This window comes from Somniosus microcephalus, chromosome 2 (assembly GCF_052327205.1).
Source record: "Somniosus microcephalus isolate GS21.2 chromosome 2, FLI_Smic_1.0, whole genome shotgun sequence".
Taxonomy (NCBI): domain Eukaryota; kingdom Metazoa; phylum Chordata; class Chondrichthyes; order Squaliformes; family Somniosidae; genus Somniosus; species Somniosus microcephalus.
This window is the reverse complement of record NC_140988.1, coordinates 44,269,108-44,291,513: the sequence shown is the minus strand read 5'-3', so window position 1 is coordinate 44,291,513 and position 22,406 is coordinate 44,269,108. Positions and strand designations below refer to the sequence as shown.

The following is a 22,406-nucleotide window of genomic DNA, read 5'->3' as shown; positions in this document are numbered from 1 at the left end:
CATTGCCAAATTAGAAGCAACACAATACCAAGTTCAATGCAGAAATTCAACATGGAGTGCACTGCTCATTATGAATGTATCAAAAGCATTTGAATTTATGGAATGGAACAACTCGTTTGACCCAGGTATCTGGTGATGCAATTCGCTGTTGCCACCCAATTCTCTCAACTCCATCCATCACCACTTTACTCAACATTTCAACTTTTATCCTGTAATAAAATCTACTTGGTCACAACACCCCAAAAGCTCAGTAAGTAAAGGCCTCGTGTGTCAGTCATACTGACCAGGAAAGTCTCAAGTTGCCTTTTAAGTCTGTGCTGTTAGCTGCCCTTAGCTGGGTGGTGGTGGTACACTGCAACTGACCTAGTGTCCCTGAGTTAGGGAGGGAACACATCAGCCATGGTTTCCATTCCTGATCACAATCTATAAAGCGCAGTTGTGGACAGGTTCAGACTCGGTTGTCATTCCCTCGGAGACCAAATAACTTTCTGACACGCAGTGCCCAGGCTCACGTATGAAGAATGGTCACTCAGGTGAAGTAGCAGAGGGCTTCTGGTGCCCATAAAATTGTACCTCAGCATGATTCAGGGTTAGAAGGGAAACATTTGTCACGAAACCTCGGCCCCTATTACATTTTTACTTATATTTTTTATCCACACCTTTGTTTTGGTTTCCCCTCCCCCCCTTCCTTTTTTTCTCTCTCCCACATGGCAGCTGTCTCCCATTCTGCCAGCGCATTTCACACCTAATCTAGAGCTGTCTTTTGTCTCCACTAGTCCTATCACCATCTCGTCTCGTTTTGAATACCTCTTAATGTCTCTTCTCTTTTGTTCTCTCCCAGCCCGGCCTCTGAATCTATTTCATTCCCTGTGCCTCTTTAGTCTTGATAAAGGGTTTTGAGCCGAAACGTTTACTCTAATTTCTTTCCACGGATGTTGCCTGGCCTGCTGAGTTTTTCCAGCATTTTCTGTTGTTATTTCGGATTTCCAGCATCTGCAGTATTTTGCTATCGTAAACATTTGCCACTTCCTTCTTCAAAACACCCAACATTCACTTCATTAACTGACCACTTATTCCATAGATTACTAACTCTGTGTGAGGCATGGTACATTCAAAACTATCACTTAGCTTGATTGATTTCTTAGTTTCAAAAGCACATTTTACAATTTGAATTGATACTTTCTTATGTGTTCTTCTTTGTGCGTACATGTCCCAATATTTTCATGGTTTCTTTGTAAGTGTTTGGAGTCGTTAGATGTTTTTGATCTTTACACCTAGATATATTTGTATGTACTTCTATATAATTTTCTTATTAATAGTGGTTCAGTGATTATAACTGCCACTGTGGCAAATAGCTACCTTTCAGGTGATATGTCATATTTGAGAATGTACATGTGGCCCATTAATCAAAACTATTGGACTGTAACATCTTTAAAGAACAAGGGCCATTAATTTTTAATTGAGTTGATTTTAAAATCCAAAAGTCATTCAGAGGAATAATTTTTACACTTACATATTCAATGCCAGAAATTTTGAGATATCCTAATCCAGATAGACATATTAAGCAGTTTGTGTTGGTGAGTAAACAGAGTTTAATAGATACTTGGTCATTTACAGTAGTGCATTTGCATGGGCAATATATTTTGTGTTTGCAGTTTTCCATCTGCAGGAATACAATGAATACAAATATAGTCCATTTTCCTGTGGTAAAAAAATTGTTATTGGTGATAGTTAATAAGAGTTGAGAGTCTTCACTATTTAATGTACTGAATGAGACATCACCAGATGACCAAAGGCTATACTTACTTTAATCATCAAATCTAAGAGGTTTGGAGCCCAAATCAGACAACTCGCTCATCAAATTTCTGTTCAAATTAGCACCAGTCATTATTTTGCATCTGGTAGAATGCATCTGTGGTTGCAAGCCAGCTCTTTTTTGTGGCACGATTTATATGCAAATTACATTGACTACTAATGACCACATTTGCTGCAACTCTAAGCAAATAAAGATTGGTCACTAATTACTTTACACTATGCTGACTTTGAAGAAAGCATTGTTCATCCAACTATTAAAAGGTAGATAACCTGTCTTCCCTCTCTGTCATGATCTTTATTTCAAGTAAACTATTTGATATTGGTAGGGGAAAAAGTAGTGACTTGAGGCACATGTTTTTATTGAGTAGTTTTTCATCTCTGCTCAAGATGAAGAACAGCTATTCAAAACAAAACAGCTGCAGGGAAGAGACCGATGAACTGCTGACTATTACTCATATTATTTTCACAATGACACAATTTGTATGACAAGTCAATAATTAACTAAAGCAGGCCACATAATGGCATGCTGTCAGTTTATGTTTTAAAATTTGCTGTTGAACACTATGACATGACAAAAGATATCTGAAGTTCCAAGTGTTCAGGCCAACTCCATTCACCATAATCTGAACTGAGAATATTTAACAGTAAAATATTGCAGGCTGAAACTGCTTCTGAAAAAAGTTTATTTGAAATGTTAATAATATACTAATTTGCTCTGAAACAGCAGAAGCTTCTTGTGATCCAGAGCTACTCTTTATCAATGCACCTTCTTTTGTATGCACCAGAGCACTTAATGATGATTCCCAAATACCACTGCATTTGATTTGTGCATGTAGCATGATTAAATTTGAATGATCAGGATCAGTTGATAAGGTACAAAAGATATTTTAATGTTATTGTTTTGAGGTCTCACTTATACTGCAGGTACTAGTTTGAGGCTGGTACCTACGTGGTCCAATGCTGGCAGACCTGAGTTATAATATTTCCTCTGGATTGTTCTCTGAGCAGGGAAAAGAGAACTCACATTCTGATTACATTTTAATGCTAACAACGAGCTGATGAGAATATTTGGCTCTTTGCTAAAATTAAAAAGATTTTAAAAATAGTTGTGCATTGGCTGCAGTTTTACTGCAGCTGGTATGAAATCGGTGTAGTGAGAGAATAACTCCTTGGGGTGGTAACTCATCACTTGCCTAAATTCAATTCGGATGACTTCACTTCCAAATTATAGCACTCATTTTGTGTCAGTGTGAAGATGAAACCCCACAGCATAAATGAAAATGGTATGGATTAACAGGCCTATTCCAGAGGTGATACAGAACTGCACCTGAAGTCTCCATGATGAAATAAATCAAATATCATGTATCCTCTAAGATTGGGTTTATTTGTTGATCAAAGAACACAATTCTTTTATCTCAGGTCACTTTGAATTTGGTGATACATGGTTGGTGACGTGTTCGTTGATATTTTCTTAAGTGCAGACGCATCTGGAATGGAACGCCTCTCCTCCATTGTCCAGCCTGGCTCCATTCCTAGCTATCCAGTCATAGCCAGAGAATCACCTGCAATTATTTCTCTTTCCACTCCCACATCATTGCCTCTGGAGTCCCCCAAGGATCTAACCTTGGCCCCCTTCTATTTCTCATTTACATGCTGCCCCGCGACATCATCCAAAAACACAACGTTAGTTTCCACATGTACGCTGACTACACCCAGCTCTACCTCACCACCACCTCTCTCAACCCCTCCACTGCCTCGGATTTGTCACACTGCTTGTCCGCCGTCTGGTATTGGTTGAACAGAAATTTCCTCCAATTAAATATTGGGAAGACCGAAGCCATTGTCTTCAGTCCCCGCCACAAACTCCGTTCCCTAGCCACCGACTCCATCCCTCTCCCTGGCCACCAGCTGAGGCTGAGCCACACCGTTTGCAACCTTGGCATCCTATTTGACCCTGAGCTGAACTTCCGACCCCATATCCTCTCCATCACCAAGACCGCTTATTTCCACCTCTGTAACATCGCCTGTCTCCGCCCCTGCCTCCGCTCATCCGCTGTTGAAACCCTCATCCATGCCTTTGTTACCTCTAGACTCAACTATTCCAATTCTCTCCTGGCTGACCTCCGACCTTGCACCCTCTGTAAAATTGAAATCATCCAAAACTCTGGTCCCCGGAGCCTAATTTGCACCAAGTCCTGTTCTCTCATCACCCCTGTGCGCGGTAACCTACATTGGCTCCCAGTCCAGCAATTCCTCAATTTTAAAGTTCTCATCCTTGTTTTCAATTCCCTTTATGGCCTCGCTCTTCCCTATCTCTGCAATCTCCTCCAGCCCTACAACCCTCCGAGATATCTGCCCTCCTCCAATTCTGGCCTCTTGAGCACCCCCGATTTTCTTCGCTCCACTATTGGTGGATATGCCTTCAGCTGACTAGGCCATAAGCTCTGGAATGGTCTCCCTAAACCTCTCTACCTCTCTCTCCTTCTTTAAGACACTCCTTAAAACCCACCTCTCTGACCAAGATGTGGAGATGCCGGTGTTGGACTGGGGTGGACAAATGTAGGAAGTCACACAACACCAGGTGACGAAGGAGCAGCGCTCCGAAAGCTTGTAATTTCAAAGAAAGCTGTTGGACTATAACCTGGTGTTGTGTGACTCTCTGACCAAGCTTTTGGTCACCTGTCCTATTAGCTCTTTGTGTGGCTCGGTGTCAAATTTTGTTTGATAATCGATCCTGTGAAGCACCCTGAGATGTTTTACTTCATTAAAGGTGCTATATAAATAAAAGTTATTGTTGTTGAGAGGTTCTCATGATGGTTGAGTTTATCCAGTGAGCATTTGTGGTATGAAGATCAGGAAAGCCCCAGGTTTAATCCCTAGTCTGTAGTGTGTCAGCACATTAGAGGTGCTACAGTTGATGTTGTCACCCTCTGGTCGGGGATGGGAAAATAGGCCTGGGTTCCTATTTATGTCTGCTATTCACTGATCTCTGTGCATGTGTGGATGTCACGTGAGGGTTACTAGCCTGCAGACCAAGGGGGAAAAATTGAGTCGCGCCCACTTTGGGGCGCTAACTTCACCGGGGTGCTACTTAGAGCCCCTGTAGCCGAAATTCATCGGTAGCACCCCAAGAGGGAAGCGGGGCGCTACTGGAAGGTACTGCAGGCCTTCCTCCCCATCTTAAAGGGGAGGGGCCTTGCACAGCCCGACCCGGGGCCCAGCTGGGCCACCAGAAATTGGAGTGCCGGCAAAAGAGCCCGGCACTCGAGAAGTGCCGGGCTCACGGAGCGCAGCCGGCACTCCGCGGGGTGGTTGGTCAGGAAGCTGGGGACAGCAACGGGGGCAGGTGCTGGCAGGCAGCCAGCAACAAAAATGGCTGCCCGGCACCTAGCCTTTAATTAGCACCGCCCCGGCTGCAGGTAGGCCCCCCTGACCCTGCCAGACATAGCGTCCAGCGGTAAGTCAGGGGGCGCTACCAAAGATCACGGCCGGGGCGCGAGTGGGGTGTTGCTCATGGCGATGATGTCATCGCCAGCGGCACAGCGCCGCAGGGTGCTAATGGTTACCGCCGCTGCTAACCTCCCGCTGAATTTCGCGGGAGGCGTTGGCAGCGCCGCGCCCGGGTGCTAGTTACTTTGCGCCCCGGGCGCTAACTGGAGGCGCAAAGCAACTGAATTTTTAGGGTCAAGTCTCTCTCATAACATAATGGCCACTTGGGTGAAGTACTGGATGGTTCCTGGTGTTTACAGAACCATACCCCAAGAAGATAGAGACAGATGAAAGGGGCAATTTGGCTAATATAACCAGCAAAAAGCTAGAGTCTTGTGTCTTTTCCATAAAACACAGTCAGGGCTTGTGTTTCAGTAAGCAGAATGTGACACAGTCCTCTGGATATAGTCTGACTAGAGCATTGCACAGTTTAAATAAGATTCCCCTGACTTGTATTGTGCTGTTTTTGCTATCATAGTTCAACTTCCTGTTTGTCTTATTGATTGCTGCTCCACTGTGGTTGGGCAAGTTGAGCAACAAGTTCCCAAGATCTCTTTCAATCATAGTTATTTTGACACCATTCGTAGAGTTTTCCCATGAAACACTTTACATTTCTCTCTATTAAATTTAGCTGCCACTGTTCTGCCTATTTACATATTTTTATGTAACTCATTCTGTAAATCTATGTCCAGTTCCTCAGATTCATCTGACCCATCCTCCCTTCCCTGCCTAGTTTGGTATTGCATGTGAATTTGATGAGCTTGCTTGAGTTTATGAAGCATTAATCATTAATGCAAATTAGAAAAGATTCAATACCTTCAGAGGAGGGGAGAGGGAGGGAATTGATGAATAAAATTGACAAGAAAAGAGAGAAAAAATATTTGTCAAATGATGAAGCCAGCTGGTTTAGCTGCACACAAGTACGTTTGTTTATGTGCATTGAGATGCAATTCATATAGTGTGATTACCGCCCACAAGGACTGTGAGCTGTGCCAGATCTGTAGCGTGGAAGTTCAGATTGCAGTCAGATCAAAAGTTGATATCACCCTCAAACTTAGTGTCAGTGGAGGTGTCAAGACTACCAATAAGACTGATAAATATCTCCTACAAGTGATGCTTATTGAAGTTGCAATGAGTTACACTTTGCCTTGTGAATGACCATACTTATTAGAGCTCATTGATACTAACAAAATATGCTGCAACTGACAAAGGTTTAATCTTGTGAATGCACACCCTGCAGCAATGGTGCAGTGGACTGCCCCCCCCCCCCCCCACCACCCCCACCAACACCAATGCAAGAAAAAAAGAAAGACTTGAATTTATATAGCGCCTTTCACGACCTCAGGACGTCCCAAAGCACTTTACAACTAATCAAGTACTTTTGAAGTGTTGTTGCTGTTGTAATGTAAGAAACACAGCAGCCATTTGCGCACAGCAAGCTCCCACAAGCAGGGGCCTACCTCATTGCAGGTATCATTCTGACTTTCTAACAAACTTTATTGAAGAGGATGTCATCCTTGAGGCCCAGCTGTAACATTCAGTAGCATTCTAATTCTCTAGTTCTGGCTAACATTCATCTCTTAACCAATACAATCAAAACAGCTGGTCATTTATTTTAATGCTGTTTGTGGAACCTTGCTATGCACACATTGTCTGCCACATTTCCCTGCATAACAATGATTACACTTCAAGAGTACTTCACTAGCTGTAAAGCACCTGGAACGTCCTGAGGACAGGAAAGGTGCTGTATAAAATGCATGTTTTTTTCTCACTTTCGAATGTTGCTGCTAGAAATGGCAACATTGTAATAAAAATGAGGTGGCACTAATGCATCTGGTGGCAAGGAAACTCCTAGGAGAGATGCTTTTTTCCCTTTGCACCCCGAGTGCTACCATTGGGCAGCTACTTTGTCAGTCTTCAGGTGGGCCAAGCACTAGGGCCAGACATACAGGACAACGATTCACTTTTTGCTTTTCTAGGTGTGTGCACCTTGTCCTGACACTTGGGAAGGCCTGTGGTGAGAAAATTAACTGTGCAACTACTTTGCATGCATAATCAGGTGCATTTGTTTCTAAGTTATGGCTGGTAAACTGCAATCAGCCCCTCAATATACACAAGGCAGTTCATGAGCCACAAAAAAACTGAGTCTGTGGCCGCGATTTTATCGGCACTGAGAGGGCGGGTTTGGAGGCGGGTTGCGATCCCGCCTCCACGCCACTTTGCCAAATGCCGGCTCTGGGAGTCCCGATCGGTCCCACCACCAAGAGGCCCTTAAGGTAGTTAACAGCTTGTTAACTGCCTGGATAAGCCTATTTTAATAGTGGTTTTCAATTTTTCCACATTTTCTGCATGTTCCACGCCTTTCCCAAACCACGCCAGCTGATTGTGCCGGGTTCACCAAGTGCCAGACTTCTTGACAGTTGCAGCTCCAGCATAAAAGCGGAGCTGTAACATGGCTCAGTTACAGATGACAGAACTTTGTTTTTTCAGGTCTTGGAAAACTTTTTGCAGGTCTACTGATCTTGTAAGTGGTGAAGCTGAGATCCATCTCCACTGTGACCTCCTGGGAAAACCCTCTCCCCACATTGACTGAGCGCTTCCTCAACTGAGATATCTACCAGCAGCATGGGAACCATTTATTTCCTTTCATCCTGGTCCTCCGATGCGGAGGAAGAGCAGCTGCGGCAGCAGCAGAATGAGGCACAACAGCAGCAGCAACAACAGGAGCGCCAACCTCCTCTTCACCCACCTGATGCTGCACAGGGCAGAGGGCATCAGCGCAGGGCTGCACGTCACCGCAGGAGATGCTCCCAACATAGGGTTTACAGGCCAAGGTTGAGCTTCCTCAACATGATTGAGCAGCAGTGCCAAAGGAGGCTGAGACTTTCGCGAGAGGTAGTCGCTGACATCTGCGCAATGCTGCACCAACACCTGCAGCCCAGAGGAGCGGGTGGACACTCCTTGCCAGTGGCTGTCAAAGTCACCACCGCCCTCAATTTTTTTGCTTCAGGGTCCTTCCAGGGCTCATCAGCAGACATCAGCCACAGCTCCCAGTCGGCCGCACGCATTTACATCACACAGGTTACCGATGCCCTCTTTGCAAAGGCGCACAATTACATCAACTTCTCCATGGGTGAGGCAAGTGTAACTACGGGTGCGGTTGGCTTTGCAAATATGGCAGGCTTGCCAAGGGTACAGGGCGTCGTAGACTGCACATGTGGCCATTAGAGCACCCCATCACCACCCAGCTGTACTTGTTAACCGCAAGGGCTTCCACTCCCTTAACGTCCAGCTGGTGTGTAACCACAGGAAGAACATTATGCATGTTTGTGCAAAGTACCCTGGCAGTTGCCATGACTCATTCATCCTGCGGCAGTCTAGTGTGCCTCCGCTCTTCAATCCGCCAACCCAGCTTTCCGGATGGCTACTTGGAGACAAGGACTATCACCTGAAGACATGGCTAATGACGCCGTTGAGGAGGCCATCAAACGAAGCATAGGAGCGCTTCAATGCCAGCCACATTCCACCAGAGCCATCATCGAGCAAACCATCGGCTTGCTCAAAATGCGATTCAGATGCCTTGACCGATCAGGTGGAGCCCTACAGTACTCAGCAGCCAGGGTCTCCAGAATCATCGTGGTCTGCTGTGCACTGCACAACATCGCACAGCATCATGTCGTGCAGCTGCCTGAGGAACAAGTGGCTCAGCGCATAGCCTCCTCAGATGAGGAGGAGGAGGAGGAGGACCTTGTGGCGGCGGATCAGCCAGCTCCAGCAGCACACGAGCACATTGCTGCCCGTGATGCAAGGGATGCACTAATCTTTGCCAGATTCACTTAGGTAGATGAGTCAAACACATGTGGCTGTCACCTTATCACACTGTACACAATGTACAAGAACCTGTGGGCTCCTAGCACTCTCACCACCGTCATTACAAATGCAAGTCGCCCTGAGCCCTCAATGTGCAACTTCCATTTCCCAGAACAGAGGCCAGACCTTCAACTGTTTGCCATCACTTTTGTTTTATACGTGCACAAAAGGATGACGATGGCAAATATTAAACACAACAGAAGACAACAGAACATAACACCCACGTGACTACCCTTGTGACTAATTGTGCTTTATCGTCCTCTACGCGTGCTTCTCCTGTTGCTTCAGCAGATGTGGAGGCACCTTGCTCACTTTCATGCTGCTCCTGCTTCAACACCTTTGCCGGGCGTCCTCTGGGTTTGCGAGCCTGTGAGGGCTCGGCAACAGTCTGCTCCTCCTGTGGCTGTGCAGGGGCTGAGACGTCCATCTCAGTTGGGTGAGGACTCTGGTGGGGGCTCTGACCGAAGGCTACGCAGTGGCATGGGAGTGTGAGCACTTGGAGAGGAGCCCACACTTCCTTGTTGCCTGCCACCAACATCCCTCTCATGGGTCAGCCCCACTTCAGTGCTAGCAAGTGGCAGGAGAGCACCTTGCTGCACTTCAGGGAGGCCATGCGGCCCCATATCTGCACTGGTAGTCGTCCTCAAAAGGACGTCCATGAAGCTCTGGTCTTTCTGCTCAATAGTTGCCCATCGCTCCTCCAGAGATGTCAGTCCATTCTGAACATTCACCATGTTTTCCTGACTCTGGCGACTTATTTCCTCCATGAACATGGCCAGTCTTTCCACGGAGGTTGCCATCCACCATGGTGCGTTCATGCGCCATTGCCTCCACAAAGGCACTGCTCATGTTAGACATGGACTCCTCCATTCTCTACACACTCGCAGTAACCTTGGATGCAAAACCTGCCAGAGACTCCTGCACTTGTTCCTGGAGTTCCAGCACCGCTCTCTTTCTGGATGGCCCCAGAGGCACAGGGTCCACATGCAGCTGAACAGAGCTGGGAATGCCCTGTGGCCTCTGACGAGGAGTCGCCACTGCTGTCCCTGTCTCCACCATTTGCTGATGCTCACTTGTGAGCTGTGATACACCAGGTGACAACACGACTCTATCTCGCGAAGGTCCCACCGAGGTGTGCGTATCTGCGCTGGTGCTGGGTGCACTTAATTCTGCTGACGCTGCGCCCTCAGAGGTTGCAGCTTCCTCTGAGGAGTCTTCAGGCTCTTCGTCCTGGACAGTGGGGAGGGGGACTCTTGATGGTCCTGTGGGGGGAGTAAAGGCATGAATTAGACATGTGATATTAACGTAGCATGCACATCGAATTGTGCAGATGATCATAAGTCAATCTGTATGAGCATCAGATGCCATATCAGTCACTCATGCAATATAAATGAGAGAGATGCAAATCTATTCTGTCACCAGCTTGCTCTGATGCGCCCGTCTGACCGTCACCCACTTCCAGATCCTCATCACCTCTGATTATTTTGAGGGCAGCCTCCTCAGCGTTGGCCAAATGGGCACTTGAAGGTGGCCCTCCTCCTGTCCTAGCCCCCTCCCTCTTATTGTGGCCTCTCTTTTCCTGCAATGAGGGACACAAGTGGAGTTTGAGTGAGAATGATGGAGTGAGTGTAGAGAAGCCATAGCATATATACTTAGAAGGAGGCAAAGATGGAGTGAGGTGCCAATACCAAGGGCCCTCCCTGTGCATCGTTAGTTGTTGGCATTGCATAACAGTGATAGCGAGTGTGAGGGCAGCATAGTCGAATAGTGAAGTGATTCTGTACATAGAGAGAGGGATGGTTAAGGGTGCAAGGAATGTAAGGGTAAATTGGGATGTGCAGGAGTAGGTTGACAATGCAGAGTGCGCTGGTGATGAGAGGCGATGGGGAGCAGATTGAAGGTAAGTGTGATGTTATACTCACTTTTCCTGAGCGTACCAGGTCATTAAACCTTTTCCTGCACTGGGCCCAGGAGCAAGCACACAACGATCTGGAGCTGACCTCCTCAACAATTTGCAACCAGGCTGCATTGCTTTGCTGAGGAGGCTAATTGTCCAGAGGGTGGGAACATTACCTCCTTGCGCCCTCTCACTCCATCCGCATGAGCTTGGAGGGAGTTATCATCAAAGCGGGGAGAGGCCTTGGCTCTTGAAGCAGTCATGGGAGCAGATGCCAGCATGAAAACCAACATAAAAGGATGAAAATGAAAGAAGGCTGCATGAGCCCCTAAAATACAGCTGGCTGACAGAAGTCAGCAGAGGCGAGCAACAGACCCGAAGCCACTAATTGGCTAGGGTAGCACGCACGCAGGGATTCAATACGGCAACTGAGGTAAAATTTCAATTTCTGACTGGCTGAAAGCAGATGCGGGACCGGAACCCGCCGACCACCTGACCCACACCCAACCCGCCACCAATGATAAAATCGCGGCCTGTAATTCTGCTGTTAGGGTGAAGGAGCTGTATTAAGCAATACAAACACAGGGAGCCAGCTCATGGATACTTGGCTCTCAGAATGCTAGCTAAATAAATTCCAATATGGAGACAGCTATAAATCTTCAAGATCATACAAGTTATCTATCCTTTGATAGGCTTCTTCCTATGGTTGCAATGCACAATTTTGTACATCCAAACTGTGCTGTTTTATAACTGCCTTTAATTTCCTCTGTCTTAAAGGTTCTTACCTTAGTCATTTAACTTTTCCAGTTTATTTGAATTATATTAATGTATTTGAATTTCGATCTCCCCTTTCTGTTTGTGTTCCTCACCCTCTATCCTGATTTCACATCTGTGCAATTCTTGATTATTTCTGTATTATTTTGAAGTCTTTTGTGATGTGAAGTTGTGCTGTTCTTTGTGTTGGAATGCATTCGTGTTACATTCTTTTGTCTGCTACTTTGAAAGAGTTAATGGCAGATTTATTTTAAACCTCTGTTGAAATAGGATTCCATATAAAAATACAATTTGACTTCCTTTTTTTGATTTGTATGCTTTTTAACGTAGTTCCAAGAGTTGTTTGCCTCTTTGCCGCTAGGGCTTTCTGTGCTTCAGATCAATATTCCTTTGTAGTTGCTGACTTGATTTGTTAATTTTTTTTAGATTTATTTATTTAAGAACTGCACTGTTGCTCTTTAACTTTCCTGGACAATATACTCTCACTCTTCTGAAACTCTTCCCTTACATTAAATTCAGACTTTTACTGTTAATCAGTTCTGTTAGGTTTAGTTTACTCTGAGGCACAGCCCAGCTTTCAGTATTTTCAAATTTGTCTTTTTATTTAGTACCTCAATTGCGGCACACTATGTCTGACGACTTGTTATTGTCTCTGTGTTAGAGCAATGTAAGCAAGTTTTGCTTCACACCAATCTACTAGGTTCAGATCTTGATTTCTAGTTGCTGCACATTCTGACCTCAATCCTCATTTGACTTGCTTCCACTTAGTCCGTCTTGAACCTCTGCTTTATTTCTCAGTTAACTGTAGCAGTATTTTCCATTGGGATGTATTTTATTACTAGCTTTACTCTTGCTTTCTCTTTTCTGCACTCTTAACTATGCCAGTCTTACACTGAATCACAATTTTCTGCAGTGGTGCGCACTGCGAAATGGTTTTACAATGTTTGTTTTTAAGCTTTCAGGTGCACCTCACTTTCATCCTCAGCATGCTATTGGTCTCTACCATCTGCCGCAGGCTTGTTGGCATGGTGCCAGAGCTTATCAAGTCTTTTTGATGTTCATAAATGCTTTAGCAGAGAATATTTCTTGTAATATTTTAAAATTAGTGTTGCTAGCAAGTGGCCAGTTAACAATTATAAAATAAACATAAACAAAACAAATTCATTAATATATTGATCAAGTAAGCAGATGTGCAAAGGAGTTGTAGATGGAGTTTGATGTAAATATAAATGTTTTACATAGAAATTGCAACACGGAAACAGGCTGTTCAGCCCAGCCAGCCTGTGTTGGTGTTTACTCCCTAATTGAACAGTAGTCCTAAACCCATGTATCCCATATCACTTTATGTGGAAGAAGTACCGTTGATGGGCCAAGTGGCCTGTTTTCACTCCTTGCTTTCTTAGGGTTTTAAGATGTTCTGCCTCTTTGTCTCAAACCTGAGAGTAACATCTTGCTTTCTGTCCCCATTTATTGGATACTTGTGCCCTGTTTGCACCATTGTTACTAACAGGAAATGTATACCACTGAGTGAGGACATTGAATTCCAGTAATCACAGGGTCCCAGCATTTGACATTTTCACAAACAATTTTAACATTCTTTAAGAATGTTGTAATTTTTTTACTGTGATTTCTGAAACAATATTGTTGACTGTTGTGTTCAGGGTTGAGAGTTCTTCTACTGTTCCTGTTTTTTCTTGAGCTCTCTGGTCACCATCTTGAAAATATAGTTAAATGCAGAGAGAAGTATAAAAATTAGGGGCAATTATAGTTCCTAAAATATATTTCAATGGAGAGTGGTTTTTAAACTATTTTCTACCTCTGAACCTGACAGAAATCTTTAAAATTTGCCAACCCCTCGGGCACTGCCAAGAAGTTAACTGGTTGTGCATCACTCAGCTGCCTGTGTCATTGACAAGTCGGAAGTGTGGCAGAGGAGGACTTCTCCCCTGCTGCTGACCCTAGCCCAAATTGCGGGAACAGGATTATTTAAATATTCTGAGCAGGCACTGTTGTCAACAGCAGCACAACAGAGATGTCTGCCGTGTGGAGAGGTGGAACTTAGCATGGTATCCTACTGCTACTGAGACCCAAAGCGAACCTAAATCTTATTGACCCCCGTGGGGGCGATTGCCTCTTTTTTAACCTTCAGTGGATGGACCTTCAGTAGGACAACAGTGGAACCCAAGTCTTCTCTCAGGCTGGACCCATCAGGGATGAGCTGGTTGCAATTCCTAGGCATACCACCAAAGTTGCTCTTTGGTGTTATGTGGGGGACCCTAAGAAGCCCTGCCCCTGTAGTGCAGATTGTCAGCTTGATTTCAATGGGATGGAATTCCAATGGCTCTGGGTTCCACCACAAATATTGCCCCCCCCCCCCCTCTTTCCCCCCAGGAATTGTGTCCCAATCTGATAACTCTGATCATGGAATTTCTAGCCTGTTTCATTGTCGGGCACTCGGACCAATCCAGGTTGCCATATGTTGGCACAGTTTCTACATCTGTTATAATCTGGTCATTGCCCTGATGTGGTTGGAGCAACCTGCATTGTTCAGTCTCCTCAGAGCCTTAGCAGCTAGTTTTAAGGCTGATTTAAAGTTGCATGTGCCAGAGCCAGATCCAGAATGGAGGAGGTAGAGAAAACCAGGTAGAAAACTCATTCAAAGATAGAAATAAGTGAAGTAAAAGTTGGAATGGGCTATTTAAGAAATAAATAGTACAAAATAAAAATCTAAGTATTAAGTTTAGACAAGGGTATAGAGAATTCGAGATTCTGCAAGAAAAGGGGAATTAATGAGCCAAACAAAACTAAAGCAGCAGAAAGAAAGCGACGTACTCTAACGCACTGTATCTATGGAGTTGGAACAAAGAAAGAGCTCATTTCTGAGCTGCTGCATATACAAAGATGATATGGACTTGAGCAGCAAGTGTTAAAAATAAGGCTGAGCATCTGCAATTTTCATTTATGCTTCATTTATTTTTTAAATAACAAAAATGATTTGACACGAACCTTGAGCTGGAACTTGAGATTTAAATTGGTTTTATGACAACCCATTGAAATGTGAATGTTTTGGCATGGGGCGATAGGTATTGGATGCATCTTAACACACGGCTAGAACCTGCGCTTTTGTTTAAACATTTTTCTTTCGGATTTTATCAGACAAAAGAGAAACAAAGACTAGGTGAACTCCTGAGATGTTTCATTTAATACTGGACTTCCCAGTATAGAATTGAGCCATGCAGGTGAAGTAGGTCGCAGGTGTGATCTCCAAGTCTATGCTGAGTTAACTGGTCTCAGGCAGAGCTTTGGTAGGGGCACTGCAATTGGACTTGGTGGCTCTGGATCTTGGAGGTGAAAAATTAGACAGGATTCCTTCTCTCAAACACTATCTAGTAACCTTGACTGGAAAATAAGTGCTTGATGTCGGGTGAGGACAGGTTCGGGTCAGCCCTCCGCAGTCAAATAGCCTGCCAGTGTTCAGACATCAAGAATGGTGAGGTACTGGAGTGTACAAACCCTTGTGGAACTGTACTGGTGCGTGAGCCAGCATCTTCAAAGGTGGAGGAAAGAAAACTGGAAAAGGATCTACTTAAAATTAATTTCAATTTAAACAAATCTATTTATTGTTAGTGTTCCTGACTTGTGAGACTCGGGCCTGTGTTTGTTGTAGGTACTGACATATTAGGAGTAAATAAGTTCTAATCTCTGCAGCTGTGCTGTTGAAATATTTCCAGACCATCTGTCGGATATTAAGGGTTTATATTTTGTTGCATACTGAAATACGCACTCCATAACATGTTGCTTTTTGAATATGCCTTTATTAATGGTGATTTATTACTGTCTAGCAATTGACTAATCTGAAATTGATGATCAAATTTGCTTTTTTTTAATATATCTATCAGGTTACAGGATCTGGAGGAGCTGGGGGAGCTTTCTGCTCACTGGGACACTCTACGACAAAATGTAACCATCCACTACCAGCATATGATTAGCAGCTACCAGGAAATGCTTACGGAGCTCAATAAGTTCTCAGGTACAAAGCACCGGAGCGAGGGATGAATGAAGGGGTCGGTTGGTATGCCACTTCAATTCCAGTAAGATAAAGTCAGAATTTGCTGCAATATTGTCCCATTTGTGGGGGCAAGGGGAAAAATAGTCAATTTCACCTCCAAAAACAATTGTAAGCGTGCAAAGATGCTCATGTATTCAGTTGTGATCTTAAAAAAGAGAGTCTGATCTGGTCTAGGTCAACCCTGAAAATGGAAATGAATTTGAACTTTGTGTTTGGTCTAATTGTCGTTGGTTGTTTTGGACATGTATTCCCATAATATGCTTCTCCACAGAAACTATTAGCTCTCCTTCCTCTCCCCATAAACACCAACTTATGGGGAGCAATTGCTCTCCCAATTTGAGTGAACATGCAGATACTGATCTGAATTCCAGCATATTCTATGCTACTGGTTTAACGTGCTTAGATTTTTAGACCTGTAGGTTTGGAAAGATCTTTCTTCAGTGCTGCTCTTTCCTTAGTGGTTTGGGGATTTATTTATCAATGAGGGATCTGTATGGAGAAAAGTTCTTTCTAAACTAACAGGCTCACCAAAATATACGAGGCGAACTCGGATGCACAAAAAATACAAGGAAATAGAGCAAACTTATATTGCTATTGATTTTGACCATCATATTTAATTCATTTGTGAAATTATTTCATTCTGTCGTTGATCAGGATTAACAATTTAATTAATATTTTAAACGTCAGTGTGATGGTAATACGATTACACTAATTTTGAATCAAATACATTTTAATGCAGAAGTAACACTGCATGATCTTAACTGATGAGCTGTTCACTGAGAGTAAGCCAGTGGATAAAATCGGTCTGATCTGCTCAGGGTGTCTGACAGCATGTTTATTTGCTCGGAGGGTCAGTATCTGAGGACTAAATTTCATTTTAAACTACGGACTCCAGTTTGTTTTCTCTGGCTATAATTTCTTCTAAAACCAGGTGAAGTGACTTATTAATTAACGTTTGCATTGTCTTTATGTTTTTGAGAATTTTTTCAATGTGAAAGCGTTGTCAGAACATATATGTAGTCTTCACAGATTAATTTTACCTTTAATATTTTGTAGCATCTTTGATAATCTACTCTTGATGTATTATTTCTGCAGTATTTTTTTCTAATGGACTGGTTAATCTAACACAATAAAGAAAATAGCTATAGATATTAGTATTCCGATGTTTGAAATAGTTAATTTAAAGCTCTGAATTGCATGGGCACACTAATTTGATTTTGGGCAGTATTATGACCTAAAGCTAAGAACATTTTTATTTCTTCATGGAATATGCAGAGACTCCAAAAATCATTAATGCCAATCTTCTGGTATTTATTAGAATTTCCCATGAATGCTTAAAAGTAGTCACTATCAGATTCCTAGTGCTGTTTTTCAATACAATACTGTATACAGAGTTCCTTTCATTTGGAGAGAGTTTATTGAGGCCTATCAGGTCTGTTTAAGATTATAGAGTGGAAGGTGTTGGAATAATCCTTTGGGAACAAGGCACTACAGTTACATTTGTCACCCCAGTTTGTCCTGTTTATTCCCTTCCCCGATAACTGAAGTTCACCCGCAATAGTTTTTTCAGTAGCGGAGTCAACGCCATTGCGTGACATCCCACGACCACTGCTGGCAGACTAACCAAGACTGCTGAAACTCACCAAGTCTACAGTAGCAACTTAACTTCTATAATAGCAGTCCCCTCAAACTGTATTAGAACTTTAATATCTGTTTGATACTGTCGCAGTGATTAACAAATGCACAAGGGCAAGAAGCTAATACAACAAACTATCGCATTATTCATATACTCAAACCACTTTCTAAAATATGGCAAATTGTTATAAAATTGTCAGTTGTAACTACTGTATTTAACATTATCACAAAAATGGCAAATAGTGTAGAACTGTTTTTATTATGGTCTCCTGCTGCTCAGGTACAACAACCTAAAGTATGGGGTTTTGTTGGTACTGAACCATGTTCCTGCTCATCTGATATTTTGTGCCCAGACCTTCCTACTATGCTGGTTAATCTTCACATCTTCTTGGAAGTCATCAGTAGTTACTACCTCATTCTCCCCCACCCCCTGAAATGTACTTCAGCTGTATGGGTAGGGGCAGTTACAGTCATCTTGCCCATTAAGATTCCCTTCTGCTTAGCGTTCAGTCCACTTACACAGATGTAGGAAGTCACACAACACCAGGACTTCCTACATTTGTCCACCCCAGTCCAACACCGGCATCGCCACATCAGGGCACTTATACAGAGACCGTTGAGAAGGACGATCAGCCAGAAAATAAAAATTGTGAATGACCAGCAGGCACACTGCTTGTCTGCTACTCCGGGGCTGTGGAGTCTGCTCAGCAATATAAATGGGACTGAAAACACTGCACCAGTTATCTATGATGTTAGAGAACCACTTCTTCTTGAAGCAGGTGTGTAATATCAACATAGACCAGCCTGACTGTAAATTTTATACACCTCCAGCTGACAAAAATCGCATTGTGTGTGTTTGACTTGCAGGGTCATCATTTAAACCAAGCTGCAGCAGAGGAGAGAAGAAGCTTGAATTTGTTCCAGTTAATCTGCATTTGCAAAGAATGCACATTCAGTGTAGTTCTGCCAAAACTGGTAAGGGTTTTGTTAAATGTAATAATTTTTCTGCACTGCAGATTTGATTGCTATATGTGGATTGCCGTTTTAGTCAGATTTTTAAACATCTTGAAGCTTTACAATTTGTTCAAAGGTACTGCAGTAATCAGTTTTATATTCTGTGCTTGTCGACTTCCATTATGGAATGTACAAATGACGTATGACGTATGAGGAGAGATTGGGTCGATTGGGCTTATACTCGCTGGAGTTTAGAAGAATGAGAGGGGATCTCATTGAAACTTATACAATTCTAACAGGACTAGACAGACTAGATGCAGGAAGGATGTTCCCGATGGCGGGGGAGTCCAGAACCAGGGGTCACAGTCTAAGGATAAGGGGTAAGCCATTTAGGACAGAGATGAGGAGGAATTTCTTCACCCAGAGAGTGGTGAACCTGTGGAATTCTCTACCACAGAAGGCAGTAGAGGCCAATTCATTAAATATATTCAAGAAGGAGTTGGATATATTTCTTAAGGCTAAAGGGATCAAGGGATATGAGGAGAAAGCAGGGACAGGCTCAAGGGGCCGAATGGCCTACTCCTGCTCCTATCTTCTATGTTTCTATTACTTTTGCAAAAGTCTCTCGATGAGAAAAGAAAGATTTAATTTTAACTTTCCTCTGAGCACTTTTATCCTGACATATAAATGTCTAGCATTCTAATTGCTGGCAATCTGTGTGAAGCGGGTAGTTCTTTGAATTAAGTCAACGTCAAAGTATCAAATCATTTCTCTTGGGGCAGGGGGGGTGGGTGGGGTGGTGGGGGAAGTCTCATTAGAGATCAGTGAAAAAATCATTTATTTTTAGACTCAACATGGCAAAATTGGGCTTCCCTGATGGCTCAGTTGCTAAGTGCACTGCTTGATGGGATGTTGTGCCATGTAGTCCAGGAAGGGTCCAGTTTCTGTGGTCTGTGCTGAGTCAGTTTGGATGTTACAGTAGGCCTCAGCAACAGTGGGTTAAGGAGAGGGAAAAAAACCAAATCTGGTGGTGTTCCCAGGCCTGATTGTTGCCCTTGTGAGCTCTGCTGGAAAGTGCGCATGTGGATGCCAGGTGAGGACAGGATCAGCCTCGACTTGGTTGGCCCCCACAGGCAAAAAGCCTGCTGACATTCACTGCTTTAGCTCATGTGAAGGATGGACACTTAGAGCTGCTGCTGCCCATGGAACTGTATCTCCGCATGAGTCTGCACCTTCAGAGAGAAGAGAAGAAAAGTGGACAAAATAAACATGACAAAGTGAGTTTATGTTGCTATGGCCTTTAGCAGTCCATGCACATATGTGATGTGGTATGTCTATGGAATGCCTTTCATCATTCCTGGGCATAATGCAACAGCTGAGAGCAATATTTCTTTGCTTCTCATCCTAATTTAGTGAAAAGCAACTGCGAGTCAAAGGTGATGTAATGTCATTCGAGAACTTTAGCGATTTAGTCATCTATGTTTTCTCCTCTTTGAGTCCTACTTTTCCTAAAATGGATCAACTAACAATAGTGAAAAGTGATGGAAAAACGCTGCTGTTGATGAACTCGAGCAGCATTTTGCAAATGCCTCGTCAGGTTGAAAAGTGAGTATTTTACTCAAGATCAGACCTGGAGTCAGTGACCTTGATTTTAATTGGGGGTGGGATTGATGTGTGTGCGTGTGCGGGGGTGGTGGGGGGTGGTGTATGGGTGTACAGCAAGTGACAAGCTCACAGGCTGAGTCCCGGAGAGATTTCAGTATATTTACATATATAAGATCAGACTCCCACCCAAACCCAGCAAGAATTACCGCCTGGGAGGCGGGCAGGAGTGGAAATTTGGGCAGCAGGAAGCAGCTGCCGGGGACCCGCAGGAAAGGTTCCCATGATTTGCGCCGCTGCACTGATATCCCCGACAAAACCAAAGAAATTGCTGGATTTATGCCGTTAATACAAATTAATCTCACTGCAGCCATTTAGGGCTGGTAATTCATGTTGTAAACCCTGTTAATGATGTGATTTATGGTCCTGACATGTTAATCAACCTTGGAGGCCCAGAAAGGGAAGTAGCAAACTGATAGTAAATTGTTCCTCGAGGTTTTTTCAAAAATGTATTTGTCTTGGCTATATTTTTGTGACAGTCCTGCCATCCACAATCCTGTTAATGTTAGAAGGCAATAATTTTCAGGATGCAAAGCTGTTTTGACACTCAGAAATACAAATTAGATAGATTTATTTCAGAAAATAACATTTTGGGATTTGAGTTTTTGAGAAATGACATGAGAAGTGTAGCATGCTTGGGAGGAAAAAGGTGACTTTGGACCTATGGGGGGGGGTGATTTTGCCAGCCCTGGGGAGGCAGGTATGGAGGCGGGACTGCTGGGAAATGGCAGAATTTGGGGGCGGGTACCCATCCCGCCCCAACCCACCACCATGGCATCTTGCCAGGAGGTAGGTGGCCGTCCTGTGCCGGGTCCTGTCTCCTTGGAGGCGGGAAGGGATTAAAGCCTATTAACTGCCTGTTAACAGACATAGTTAACAGGCAGAAAATAGGATTATCCCCCTTTTGCCTTCACAAGTGCGGGCTTCCCGAAGGCTCCGAAACCCGCCAGCTCAGCGAGGCGAGTAGAGGGTCTGCGGGGGTTGGGGGGGGTGCAAAAGTGTGCTGTGAAGGTAAGTGATGGGTGCAAGAGTGGAGAGGTGAGTATCTGAGGTAAGTGCAAAGTGCTAGTAAAAGTGAACTTACCTTTGTTTCTTCCTGCAGGCGTCAGTCGGTAGGTATGCGGAGAGTCTCGGACCTCCGCGTTGGAGATGAGAGATGGTCGTTGCCTTCTCCAATGCAACAACCATTTCATTTCTGTAAAAGAAAGAAGAGAATGTCACTGTTTGACAGCTTGACAGATGAAACGTCATACGTTGACGTTCTCTGCAACCAGCTTTCCCTTAATTGGCCTGCTAAGCCCGCTGGGCGGGCTTAACAAGGCCAATCAAGGGAAAATAGCGTGGGTTGGCCAGAAGTTGATGGAGGCGGGACTGAAACCTGACAAGTGGGAGTCCCGCCTCCAAAAGCTCCTCATTGAGAAAATCACCCCCTGCCTTTCCAAACCTCTCAATCAATGGGGTTTTCCTCACCTCATGTCTGGGTCTGTTCCAGAGTAATTGATAGAGATTGATTGCTATGATTAGTCAACAACTCCATTATTGTTGTACCATGCGATTACCAGAATGGTAGAAGGTGAACTAGATGGATCTTGGTCTTTTTTCATCTCGCAATTCCTACATTCCTATGAAAGCAGTTCCACTGGGCCTGATCATGATGATCATGCTGGTTCAATACTTCTTGGCTCAGGAATATTTGTATATTTTGCACACCTACCCTGCCATTCATTCATAACTTTTCAAGGACCAATACAACAATTCCCAAACACAAGGTTACAATGTCCTCTTCTTCTGCTTGTTCTTATTAATTTTTTCTTACTTTTCCTTTCTGTCTCTTTTCTCTCTTAATTCACCTCTTTCCTTCCCTCTCTTTATTTGTCTTTCTGTATCTAATTTGACTCTAATTAAGTGATGTAAGCCCCCAAAGTGTGGACTAAGTGATATACAAAGTCGACTACACTGGCTTGTTGTAAGAAAGACAGACCCAATAATTGAAGTAAAAACGGTTTATTCAGGCCTGGGGAGCTATGGCTCTTGCGTCCCAACACAAGGCTCCAACTCCACCGAATCTCTTGAGGTTTACACAGTTATACACATATTCCGAGACCTCCTACTCCAGAGGTCCAATCGATTTAAAAGTCTATACATTAATCACTAACTAGGTGTGCCTAACTTCTACAAGGTAACCAATAACATAAGTTTCACTTTTCACTGTATGGGCCTGTGGTCCCTCTGATTTCTTGG

General features: G+C 43.9%; 1 protein-coding gene across 10 annotated transcripts in view; it reads left to right on the top strand.

Annotated features, from left to right (window-relative positions):
- The window catches only part of inpp4b (inositol polyphosphate-4-phosphatase type II B), a 1,159,724-nt gene that overhangs the window by 920,415 nt on the left and 216,903 nt on the right, over positions 1-22,406 (top strand). For all 10 annotated transcript variants that reach the window (XM_086009058.1, XM_086009093.1, XM_086009068.1 and 7 more), the window contains 2 exons: positions 15,745-15,875; positions 18,417-18,524. In XM_086009058.1, the coding sequence (XP_085865184.1) occupies positions 15,745-15,875; positions 18,417-18,524 (239 nt within the window). The remainder of the gene's footprint in view (positions 1-15,744; positions 15,876-18,416; positions 18,525-22,406) is intronic.